Below are 12248 nucleotides of genomic sequence, written 5' to 3'. Positions count from 1 at the left end.
AGATTACTGTCAGGAACACTTTGTACTTTAGTTACTGCTGTTCTTTAGGACAGCTTAAATGTATTTCATTACTGATATCTATATATAATATATATATATACATATATACATATCTATGATATGTATATATGTATATATATATATACATATCTATGATATGTATATATATATATATATATATATACATATCTATGATATGTATATGTATATATATAGATATATACATATATATGTATATATATATATATATATATATACATATATACATATCTATGATATGTATATGTATATATATAGATATATACATATATATATATACATATATACATATCATAGATATGTATATATGTATATATATATATATATATATACATATATATGTATATATCTATATATATACATATATATGTATATATATATATATATATATATGTATATATATAGATATAGATATATATGTATAGGTCTCTGTCAGCATATATATGTATGTATATATGCTGACAGAGACATAAATATGTACATCATGTATATGTTGTTTATTAATAAATGACTGTCTTTTTTTCGAGGTACTTTTACTTTTGGAGACTTTGTAAAATGTGTCGCTGCAGTAAACTGTCGTACTTTTCCTGCCTCGATGTGACAGCTGGAGGAACTGAAAACATATTATTATGTTATTGATTCTTTTCTCGGTGTGTTTCAGACATTTGTTCTTTATGTTTCATGTTTCATTCTGATTTTACATACAAAACATTTGATCAGTTAAAATATAAGAAGCTTCACACCGATCACAACTTTGTGATCAATAATAATAATACAGATATATAAATAGGATCAATACAGGTCTTTTTCCTGCAGCGAGAGTGCTTTTACTTCTGATTCTACTGTTCAGGGAACATTATGAGTTTTACCTGTGATGAAGTATTTCTACTTTCACTGAAGTAAAGAATCAGATTACTTTATCAAACATGTTTTCCTCAATTGACGATTTGACTTCAGATCAGTTCAGATGTTTGATGATCATAATCAATAAGTTCTAACATATTAATGATTGTTCACCTTCAGTTATCAGTCGGACCTTCAGAGTTTATGGATCTGAGCTGAGATATTGTAAAATATCATTAATTTATTTCTGATATTTGTTTTGAGGTGTTTTTATTGATTAGTCTGCCTGACAGCCTGAGGATCAATACATATTCTGCTTTACTGTTCATCAATAAGATGCCGATGAGAAAATAAGAAATCTTAACTCGAGGTTCATTTAGTGGCGTTTTCATATGATCAGCTGACAAACGTCTCACTTTTGTTTTGTTTCATTCATTTCCTTCATGAACGAGACGTAAAGAAAACTACAACAATCAAATAAAATATGCTGCTTTGAAGTGGAAACTTTTCTTGGCATCAAACGACTGAAGCAACATTTCTGATGTGCAGGTGAGACGACACAGACGCAGAATCAAGGTGAACTTTATTGACACATGGTGAGTTGACAGTTTGACCAGCAGGAGGCGCTACAGAGGCCGACGGGTCACAGCAGGTCAGTCACAGGTGGGTCATGATGCACCTGAGCGTCAGGCTGACAGCTGATTGGTCCCTTCGTTACCTGAATCTCACTCACAGGAACGTTTATGTCACCTCACTTCACACAGCAGGTGGAATGTAACTAAGTACATTTACTCGAGTACTATACTGTACAACTTTCAGGTATTTACTCAAATATCTCCAGTTTCTGCTACTTCATACTTTTACTCCATTACATTCTCCAGTTACTCTGCAAGTTTAGATTCTTAATGCAAAATATGAATCAACAAATAGTTTATAAGAACATTATTATGTATTATATTATTATAATCATATTATTATTAGATTCAGCTGCTGAAAGCTTCAGTCGATAAAGAAATTAAAAGAGAAACATTAAAGAGATGAAAACATAAAAAAATTATTATAAAATACAGAATTTTATTTCTGGTTCTGTGAGAATATATATTGAATTATACTTTGTACTTTTACTACGTTTTGAATGCAGTATTAATAATAATCAATAATGTGTCAGTGAGTCACTAATAATCAATAATGTGTCAGTGAGTCATTAATAATCAATAGTGTGTCAGTGAGTCATTAATAATCAATAATGTGTCAGTGAGTCATTAATAATAATCAATAATGTGTCAGTGAGTCATTAATGATAATCAATAATGTGTCAGTGAGTCATTAATAATAACATTGTTGATAAGTTGAAACAGATGCTGGACCTGAAACTTTCTGGTTCTGTGTGTGATTGGACTCGGTCTCCTCAGTGTGGACTCGGATGTTCTCACAGCCAGATGTCGGACGTACAGTCTCCTCCAGGATATCGGACCTCGTGGGCCAGAGCCGGACCGTCGGGCTCTTTACCGAAGTCCACCAGGAAGTTTTCATTCACAGAGAGACCTCCACTGACCCGGTCCACATCGATCTGCATCATCACTGAGCCCTCCCTGCACACACAGACAGACAGGAGGACAGAGGGACAGGAGGACAGAGAGACAGGAGGACAGAGAGACAGACAGGAGGACAGACAGACAGGAGGACAGAGAGACAGACAGACAGAGGGACCAACAGACAGACAGGAGGACAGACAGACAGACAGGAGGACAGACAGACAGGAGGACAGAGAGACAGACAGGAGGACAGACAGACAGGAGGACAGAGAGACAGGAGGACAGAGGGACCAACAGACAGACAGGAGGACAGACAGACAGACCGACAGACAGACGGACAGGAGGACAGAGGGACAGGAGGACAGAGAGACAGACAGGAGGACAGACAGACAGGAGGACAGAGAGACAGGAGGACAGAGAGACAGACAGGAGGACAGACAGACAGACAGACAGACAGACAGACAGGAGGACAGAGAGACAGACAGACAGACAGGCGGACAGAGGGACAGGAGGACAGAGAGACAGGAGGACAGAGAGACAGACAGGAGGACAGAGAGACAGGAGGACAGACAGACAGACAGACAGACAGACAGGAGGACAGAGGGACAGGAGGACAGAGAGACAGACAGGAGGACAGAGAGACAGGAGGACAGAGAGACAGGAGGACAGAGGAAGAGACAGGAGGACAGAGAGACAGACAGACAGACAGGAGGACAGAGAGGAGGACAGAGAGACAGGAGGACAGAGAGACAGACAGACAGGAGGACAGAGAGACAGACAGGAGGGCAGAGGGACAGGAGGACAGACAGACAGGAGGACAGAGAGACAGACAGGAGGACAGAGAGACAGGAGGACAGACAGGAGGACAGAGGGACAGACAGACAGACAGGAGGACAGACAGACAGGAGGACAGAGAGACAGACAGGAGGACAGAGAGACAGGAGGACAGACAGGAGGACAGACAGACAGGAGGACAGGAGGACAGACAGACAGGAGGACAGTGAGACAGGAGGACAGAGAGACAGACAGATAGACAGACAGGAGGACAGAGAGACAGACAGGAGGGCAGAGGGACAGGAGGACAGACAGACAGGAGGACAGAGAGACAGACAGGAGGACAGAGAGACAGGAGGACAGACAGGAGGACAGAGGGACAGACAGACAGACAGGAGGACAGACAGACAGGAGGACAGAGAGACAGACAGGAGGACAGAGAGACAGGAGGACAGACAGGAGGACAGACAGACAGGAGGACAGAGGGACAGGAGGACAGACAGACAGGAGGACAGTGAGACAGGAGGACAGAGAGACAGACAGATAGACAGACAGGAGGACAGAGAGACAGGAGGACAGACAGGAGGACAGAGGAAGAGACAGACAGGAGGACAGAGAGACAGACAGATAGACAGACAGGAGGACAGAGAGACAGGAGGACAGACAGGAGGACAGAGAGACAGACAGGAGGACAGACAGACAGACAGGAGGAAAGAGAGACAGGAGGACAGAGGGACAGGAGGACAGAGGGACAGGAGGACAGAGAGACCAACAGACAGACAGGAGGACAGACAGACAGACCGACAGACAGGAGGACAGAGAGACAGACAGACAGACAGACAGACAGACAGACGGACAGGAGGACAGACAGACAGAGCACAGACAGGAGGACAGAGAGACAGGAGGACAGAGGAAGAGACAGACAGACAGGAGGACAGAGAGACAGAGAGACAGACAGACAGAGAGACAGACAGGAGGACAGAGAGACAGGAGGACAGAGGAAGAGACAGACAGACAGGAGGACAGAGAGACAGACAGACAGAGAGACAGACAGGAGGACAGACAGACGGACAGGAGGACAGAGAGACCAACAGACAGACAGGAGGACAGACAGACAGACCGACAGACAGGAGGACAGAGAGACAGGAGGACAGACAGACAGACAGACAGGAGGACAGAGAGACAGGAGGACAGACAGACAGGAGGACAGAGAGACAGACCGACAGACAGGAGGACAGAGAGACAGGAGGACAGAGAGACAGACAGACAGGAGGACAGAGAAAGAGACAGACAGGAGGACAGACAGACAGACAGGAGGACAGAAAGACAGACAGACTCAGATGACCTGTTTTGCTATTTGAAGTTTTGTCAGTGTACAAATTCCTGCTGACCTTATTAAAGACCTCATGTGAGTACTGCAGTAGTGTGTGTAATGTGTGTGCTGCAGTAGTGTGAGTGCTGCAGTAGTGTGAGTACTGCAGTAGTGAAAGTACTGCAGTAGTGTGTGTACTGCAGTAATGAGAGTACTGCAGTAGTGTGTGTACTGCAGTAGTGTGAGTACTGCAGTAGAGTGTGTAATGTGTGTACTGCAGTAGTGTGAGTGCTGCAGTAGTGAGAGTACTGCAGTAGTGAGAGTACTGCAGTAGTATGAGTACTGCAGTAGTGTGAGTACTGCAGTAGTGAGAGTACTGCAGTAGTGAGAGTACTGACCGGATCATGTCGGGGTAGAACTGTTTGTCCCAGCCGCTGTAGAGAGACGTCGTCACATAAAGTCTCCGACCGTCCAAACTCAGCTGTAACATCTGAGGACCACCAGGGACACGCTTCCCCTGAGAGAGCGACAGGTAGAGAGAGACAGACAGGTGAAGAAAGAGAGAGACAGATCAATAATAAATCAGATAGATAATAATAATAATCCTGTCTCACTGCCTCCAGTCTCACCTCCTCCTGTCTAACTGCCTCCTGTCTTTCTACCTCCTGTCTCACTGCCTCCTGCCTCACTGCCTGCCTCACTGCCTCCTGTCTCACCTCCTCCTGTCTTTCTACCACCTGTCTCACTGCCTCCTGTCTCACCTCCTCCTGTCTTTCTACCTCCTGTCTCACTGCCTACTGTCTCACTGTCTGTCTCACTGCCTCCTGTCCCTGGTACCTGGATGATGCGTGGGCGGGGCTGCGGCTGGTTCTCTGGGTCTTCCAGGACTCTGACTGGACCATCACTGATGATACTTCCTCCCAAGAACACCTGGAGGAGACAGACAGGTTAGCTGTCTCACTCTGAGCTCTCACCTGTTCATAGCATGAATGATGTCATAACATTCAGACCTGGCCGACCAATCGTGGGTTCCTCCTGTCCGTGATGTCATACTGTCTGATGTCACCGTGCAGCCAATTACTGAAGTAGAGAAAACGGTCATCCAATGAGATCAGGATGTCTGTGATCAGACCTGCAGAGAGAGACAGACAGTCAGACGGACAGACAGACAAACAGACAGACACACAGACAGTCAGTCGGTCAGTCAGTCAGTCAGTCAGTCAGACAGACAGACAGACAGACAGACAGTCAGTCAGACAGACAGACAGACAGTCTTACTTGGCATCTCTGGCAGAACCCATCCTTCCACCTTCTTACAGGGAACACTGATCACCTTCTCTACAGTCCAGTCACCTTTCTGAGAACACACAGATTCCTTGGTTTCAAAGACTGTCGGTCACTCTGAGGTCAGGACCTCTCTGGGTTCTACCTGTATTCAGTTCTTCTCTGGGTTGTACCTGTACTTAGGTCCTCTCACCTGGCTGAGGGAAACCAGTCTAAAGTTCAAGATAATTTAGTTTTATAGCTTATTATCACAACTGTTTTTTTTTCAGAGAAAGATCCAACTGATCACGAATCAACAGAGCTCTATGAAGACCCAGAGTCCACAACAAACAGTCCTATTACTATTGCTTAGCCTACATTGCTAACACTTCTAAAGCCTTGAAAGTTATGCCGGTGCGTCAGTTATAATCATACTTTGTTACTTATGTTTGTTCCACCAAGCACCAGAAGTATCACCCATAATCGTTTACCCAGTTACCCCCCTAGCACACTGGTGGACAGTCTTATTGGGATCTGGAACCTGTGATACTGACGGGTGTTTTGTAGAATCTGAAGACTGTTCCCCGCAGAGCACATCCCACGTAGCCCTCGGTGGCGCTGGGGTCATGGAGGAATCGGACCTCCAGGGGAATCGCACCCTCCTCACCCAGATCGAGCGTCTGCAGCTTCCTGTGGGTAGTCCAGTCCCAAACATGGAGGGAGCTGCCGTAGTGACCTGGGAAACCAACAACAGTGAACTCGTATGAGCTGAGGTCTGATGTTTGTCCAAAGGTGCAAGAGAGAGCTGGACATTGTTCTGGGCAGGTATAGAACTATGTGCTGAATGTCTTTTACTTTCCTGTATCACATGAAGTTCTCTCAGTTAATGAACACCCTGCAGTCTTACTGGAATTGGAACAGAGAACCCTGTGGTACAGACTCAAGTCTTACTGGGATCTTGAATCCTGCGATACCAACTAGAATCTTCCTGGTAGAACAACCTAGAATTCCGTTGCATTAATTGTAGTCTTACTGGGATTAGACCCTGAACCCTATGGTACTGTCAGAAGTTTTAGTGGGATGATAAAGTAGAGCCCTGTGTTCCTGACCAGAATCTTACTGAGATCTAAAACCTGCAGTACAACTGAGTCTTAGTGAAAAAGAAACTCAAAATCTTGTGGACATAGACTAAAGAGGAAAAGAAAAGGATCAGATCCTCGTGCCCCAGTGACAGACTGGAGTCTTACTGGGATCATAATCCTGTGTCCTGTGTTACTGTGATCAATAAGTCTGACAGGGTTCAGAACCTAAAACCTTGAGGGTCTGGGATAACAGCGTGTCGATGATATTTCTGTGACATCATAAGAGGAATGACGTTGAAATGTTCCTCCTGACTCACCTTCTTTGACATGGACTGGATTAAATCCACCAACAAGAGCTTTGGGTGCCCCCCATTCAGTGCTGATCATCACATTATGTCGAGGCTGGTACCAGAAGTCATACCCAAAGGGTGCTGCTTCACCCGGATGTTCCCAGTTCTCCACCACGTCGAATGTCTCACCATCCAGCAAGACAAAACCACCTGGGAGGACGACAGCAGGTCTAACACATCAACTGTCCACTAGAGGACGCTACGACAACAATGAAGAGGGAAAGTTTGTCACTCATAGTGTACATGACTAGTTGAACAAGAGGATTTTACAATCATCGACTGTTCCTTTGACATTCTTTTACTTAAGGGCTGGTCAATCTGAACAGGTGGGCTGATTTATGATCCAGTCTGCTGGTTGTCTCACCTTTGCCGTTGCCGGAAGGGTCTCCCATACAGCTGATCATGATCTGACCGCTGCCCAGACAGTGGGTGGTGTGAGGGTTTGCCAGGCCACACTTATAGTACAGATCAACAGGCTCCACCATCTGAAGACACAGTGATATAACATCAACACAAGTAATCAGCAGTAGCTTCAGCTGCTCACCTTGATTTTTACTGGGATAAGAACCCACAACCCTATGGTAGTGGCTGGACAATTACTGGGACTGGTACTATGACCCTTGTGTAACTGACTGAAGTCCTACTAAAAAAAGAACCCTGAGGTCTTTCCACAAGAATCATGTAATCATTAAGTTATTTGATCAGGGTCCTGGGTTCTGCTTTCATTAAGACTCCAGACCTTAACTGCTGTGCTGACTGGAGCCTTGGTAGGATTGAAACCTAGAACCTTTCCGTGCTGGCTTGAGTTTTATTCGGATTGGCACTGTGATACTTGCATTACTGACTTAAGTCCTACAGCCATCAGAACTAAGAACCCTGATGTCTTCCCAGTACAAACAAAGCTCCAGACTCAGGGAAGACTCCAGGAAGTAAATTAGGATCCTCAGTTCTGCCCCAATTAAGACTCCAGATCTTAACTGCTGCTCACTGGAGTTTTACTAGGATAGGAATCAAGAATCTTGTGTTACTTACTGGCAGTCTTACTGGGATCAGAACCTAGAACCATGAGGTACTGGCTGAAGACTGGCTCAGGTTCGCAGCTAAGCAAGTAAGGTCACCCAAATTTCCTTTCCCTCTTTCTGGCGAACCCAAAGTTGTTCCAAGACCAGATGGGATATATAGTTAAGTTTCCTTCTGGTTGGACCTGTTCAGTTTAAAGTCCACAAGGGGCTGTCCAGGAGGACAGATATCTGAGCTCCTCCACCCACCAAGCAAACTGGAGCCAAGACCAGAAACTCAGCTGAGGACTGAGGTTGTGGTCTCTGTGCGATGATAGTCCGAAACAACGGCCCTGTTGTGCTGACGTGGTACAGATCTGCTGGATGATCCCAGCCTGATGAACAAGACTCTGAGATACTTGAACTCCTTCAGCTGTGATCTCGTACTGACCTGAAGGGAGTACCATGAGGTCCGACTGGGCAATGCTGACTCACATCCTGCTGTAAAATTTCCCAGTTTGCATCAGAGGACACAACAAGTAACCGTCCTCTCTTCTTCAATGGTTTATTAAAATCTGATTGGCTGATAAATAAACGCTGACATGTTTGCTTTCTGATTTATCGGACAGAGCAACATTTTTTTTTTCCACATCAGCAAGTCCAAGTTTTTAAACAGCAGCTGTTAGAGTGTTTATCATCCAGTCTGAACTCAGGACTCTTCCTCCTGCTCCTCCTCCTCCTCCTCCTCCTCCTCAGTCTCTCTGCTCCTCTGTGAACAGATTTTATTTATCAGACCACTACAACGAACATAACGACACAGTGAATCTGGAGTCCATCACTCACGGGTGAGGTTTCCATCTCCATTGTGTAAACAGTGAAGTTGGAATTTCTGGCAGTGATTCACGTCCAGGTTAAAAAATAGATTCATCATAGAAACAAGCAGTGACCTTCAGATTCACTGAGCCGAATGTTTTCATGTCAGTCCTCTAACATCGAGCTGAAGGTTGGATTTTTATAGAAGCCTGATAATCAGTTGACTTTCTGATCCTGCGTCAGTTTAGTGTCATCAGGTCGGCGTTACACTCACTCATGTATGCAGTGATTACTTCATTGTTTCTGATTGGCTGACCTGTGTTCAACGGTGGCATGCTGTCCGTACCTTGTGGATCTGCGGCGCTCGGGGATTCATCCCGACGTCGATCACGTAGATCCTGGACGAGATGAGCGATGGCAGAATCAGACGGTTTCTCTTCTTGGAGGCGTCACCAAAGCAGCTGCTGCAGGCATTCCAGCCGGAGTGATGCAGCTCGTCGCGAAGGTTTGGCATCGACAGTCGGTGGATGACCTGCGAGGGCAGAGGTCAAAGGTCACCACAGGTGAAAGTAGAGAAATCACTGATTTACACTCAAAGAAGACAGTAAACTGGAGCAGAAGGTCATCTCGCAGCTGATTGGTTGACTCGTTCTACCTGGCAGTAGGTGGAGGATTTCGGGTCCACGTCGACGGTGGCGAGGTAGTCAGGTTTGAGGATGTCGGTGTTGCGGTAGATGCAGGGCAGGTAGACGATCTCCTCCCGAGGACCTTAAACAGGAAGAACAAGTAAAACTCTTGTAGAGTGAGTTCATGTGGACAGAGACAGGCTAACTGTTTCCCCCCATTTCAAGTCTTTATGCTAAGCTAAGCTAATGAGTTGCCAGGGTTTCATATCTGATCACGACTCAGTGAAATCGCTAAATGTTGAAGCGTTATTTCAAACACACACAGACACAAACACTCACCCTTCATGGCGTCCAGTGGGCTGCGGTATCCTGGTCCACATCCTGAACAGCTGGCTGAGAAAACACAACATGTCACAGAGGTCAGAGGTCGCAGAGGTCAGAGGTCACAGTTTCTCTGCTGGACTGTTTTTCTTCCTGTCAGCTGAGTCACTCCTTTAGTCCTGAACCAGGACTGGAGACCAGCCAGCAGAGTCCTGATTCACAGAGGGGCACCAGACAGAACTGAACCAGGAGGAGCTTTAAAACATCTTCAGACCAACAGGACTGATGTGATCTGACGGGTTTTTATCTATAATCACTGAACACAAAGAGTTAAAATCATGTCAGTAATGATTATTATGATTATTAACATGATTTATGTGAGTGAAACGATTCAACAGCTGGAACAAACAAAAAAAGGTTTCATCATCAGACCGAGAAGATTCATGTGAACTAATGTAACCTACACTGTTATATAACACACACACACACACACACACACACACACACACACACACACACACACACACACACACACACACTCTTTCTCTCTCTCTGACTGCCAGTTTAAGGAGACTGCTGTTTTTTCTGCTCTCAGTTCAGTTTGGATAAAAAAATTAATCAAAAACTATTTGAATTATTAATTTTTGGCAGAACCATCTTTTATTTTGAAAACCCTCCCTGAAGCTGCATTTAAGGACTGTCGGATATTTGAGAGACAGAAACAGTTTTGAGTTCCCATGATCCTTTGCACAGCTCGAAGTTGGTTTATAGACAGAAAAGTCTCAACTCCTGTTTGTCAAAGAGTCCTTGAACACACCAAAATATGGAAAACATAAAAATGATTTCAATTCAGTCATAAACTAAATTATTTGAAGATGTGAACAAAACACTGTTGGAAAATGATCTACAGCCGCATTTAAAAGGTCTTTTTGTCTCAAACTTTCTCTTTTTAAAGAATAAAACAAATGTTTACTGAGACTGAAGCTGAAAATGATCCAATGAGAAGAGACGACACACTCGGCCAGCCTCTGACATCACTGCAGCAGTCTGTATTCTGACGTGTCATCTGCTAATTATTTCACTGTTTCTTCTTTTTATTCTGTTGTGTTTCTATTTAATTTTTTCCTGAAATGATTTAATTGTAAATCAAGTGTATTATATATAATAAGTGATTTATTAAACTGTGACAGCAGACACAGAGTCACCACACGAGCCCACTGACCTGCTGAAATGTAATCATTAACTGAAATAAACTCAAACTGGTTCAGGGCAGTGACGAGGAGAAGCAGCGCCACAGATTTAATTTAAAACAAGAGTTATTAATCAAACACAATTGATAGTGAGCAGATTATATTCCTGCAGCCAGAACAGCTGAGCTGAATCGACCCTGAGCGGCTCTGATCAGTTATTGATTGAAGCACCTGAAGCCAGATGTTCATTTTCATGTGATTTCATGTTTCCTGCAGAAACAAACTCAGTGGCAACAATATTTCATCTGTGCATTGGATTCACGCAGGATGTGAATGTTTCTGCACACAAACTGATGAACATGATTAAAGTTTCCAAAAATCAACAACTTCACTTTGATATTTTGTAAATGTTACATTTCCTGCAGGATAATTCATATTTATTCTGACAGACGTGTAAATAAAGTCTCTGCTTTTATTGGCAACAAAGAAAAAAATAACAGAAAAAAAAGTTCATCGGTTAAATCTTTAACTGTCCTTTAGATTTCACGCACTGCACCTTTAGTTTGTGTTCCTGAGCTGACTGAGACTGTGCAGCTGCAGGAAACACCTTTTCTCTCTCACACAGAGCTCAGGAACCAGAGCAAAGGTCAACAGCAGAGACCTGCTGAGAGCTGCAGCTCTGCTCCAACCAGACTTCATGAGAAAAACGTGAGATTTAAGCAGCTGAGACAAACAGAAGCTGAAGAGAGGCCGAGTGACAGGAGGGAGGGAGGGAGGGGGGAGAAAATAATGAAAATAATGAAAATGAGCTCACCCATGTCTGAGGCTGATCCTGACGGTCTGGACTCTCTCAGAACAGGTCCACTAAACAGAACTGAGAGGGCGGAGTTTGACTGCTTCATATCAGCACACAGCCAATCAGAGACGAGGGGCAGTTTTTACACTGTGGCCACACATTCCACATATTAACCCTTTATATATATATAAATCTGCTTTACCCACAAATGTTTAGTTAGAGGGTGAAGCTCTCAGTCAGTTCATTCAGATTCATGTTACTAATGTTTTTTTCTTATTTAATTAATATTTGATTGTAGAGTTTATT

General features: G+C 44.0%; 1 protein-coding gene across 1 annotated transcript; it reads right to left on the bottom strand.

The window, feature by feature from the left end:
• Positions 1-1448: 1448 nt before the first annotated feature.
• On the bottom strand, positions 1449-12013 carry selenbp1 (selenium binding protein 1). The gene is made up of 12 exons (XM_073466816.1): positions 11961-12013; positions 9975-10028; positions 9665-9777; positions 9356-9541; positions 7563-7683; positions 7166-7348; positions 6321-6502; positions 5782-5860; positions 5514-5635; positions 5341-5433; positions 4902-5020; positions 1449-2474 (listed from the first exon to the last, which is right to left on the bottom strand). Exons 1-12 carry the CDS (start codon positions 11962-11964, stop codon positions 2312-2314), a joined length of 1419 nt encoding a protein of 472 aa, XP_073322917.1. The 5' UTR covers positions 11965-12013; the 3' UTR covers positions 1449-2311.
• Between the last annotated feature and the right edge of the window lie 235 nt (positions 12014-12248).

This window comes from Pagrus major, chromosome 5, assembly GCF_040436345.1.
Source record: "Pagrus major chromosome 5, Pma_NU_1.0".
Classification (NCBI taxonomy): Eukaryota; Metazoa; Chordata; class Actinopteri; order Spariformes; family Sparidae; genus Pagrus; species Pagrus major.
The sequence above is the reverse complement of the archived record's forward strand: the minus strand, read 5'-3'. Positions and strand labels throughout refer to the sequence as shown.

What these genes read in the sequence shown, in the direction of transcription:
- selenbp1 (XM_073466816.1), bottom strand. An exon ending in GAGCGCCGCAGATCCACAAG is followed by an intron (nt 7,684 to 9,355) that starts GTACGGACAGCA and finishes CTGTGTCTTCAG; the next exon opens with ATGGTGGAGCCTGTTGATCT. An exon ending in GGTTCTGCCAGAGATGCCAA is followed by an intron (nt 5,636 to 5,781) that starts GTAAGACTGTCT and finishes CTCTCTCTGCAG; the next exon opens with GTCTGATCACAGACATCCTG.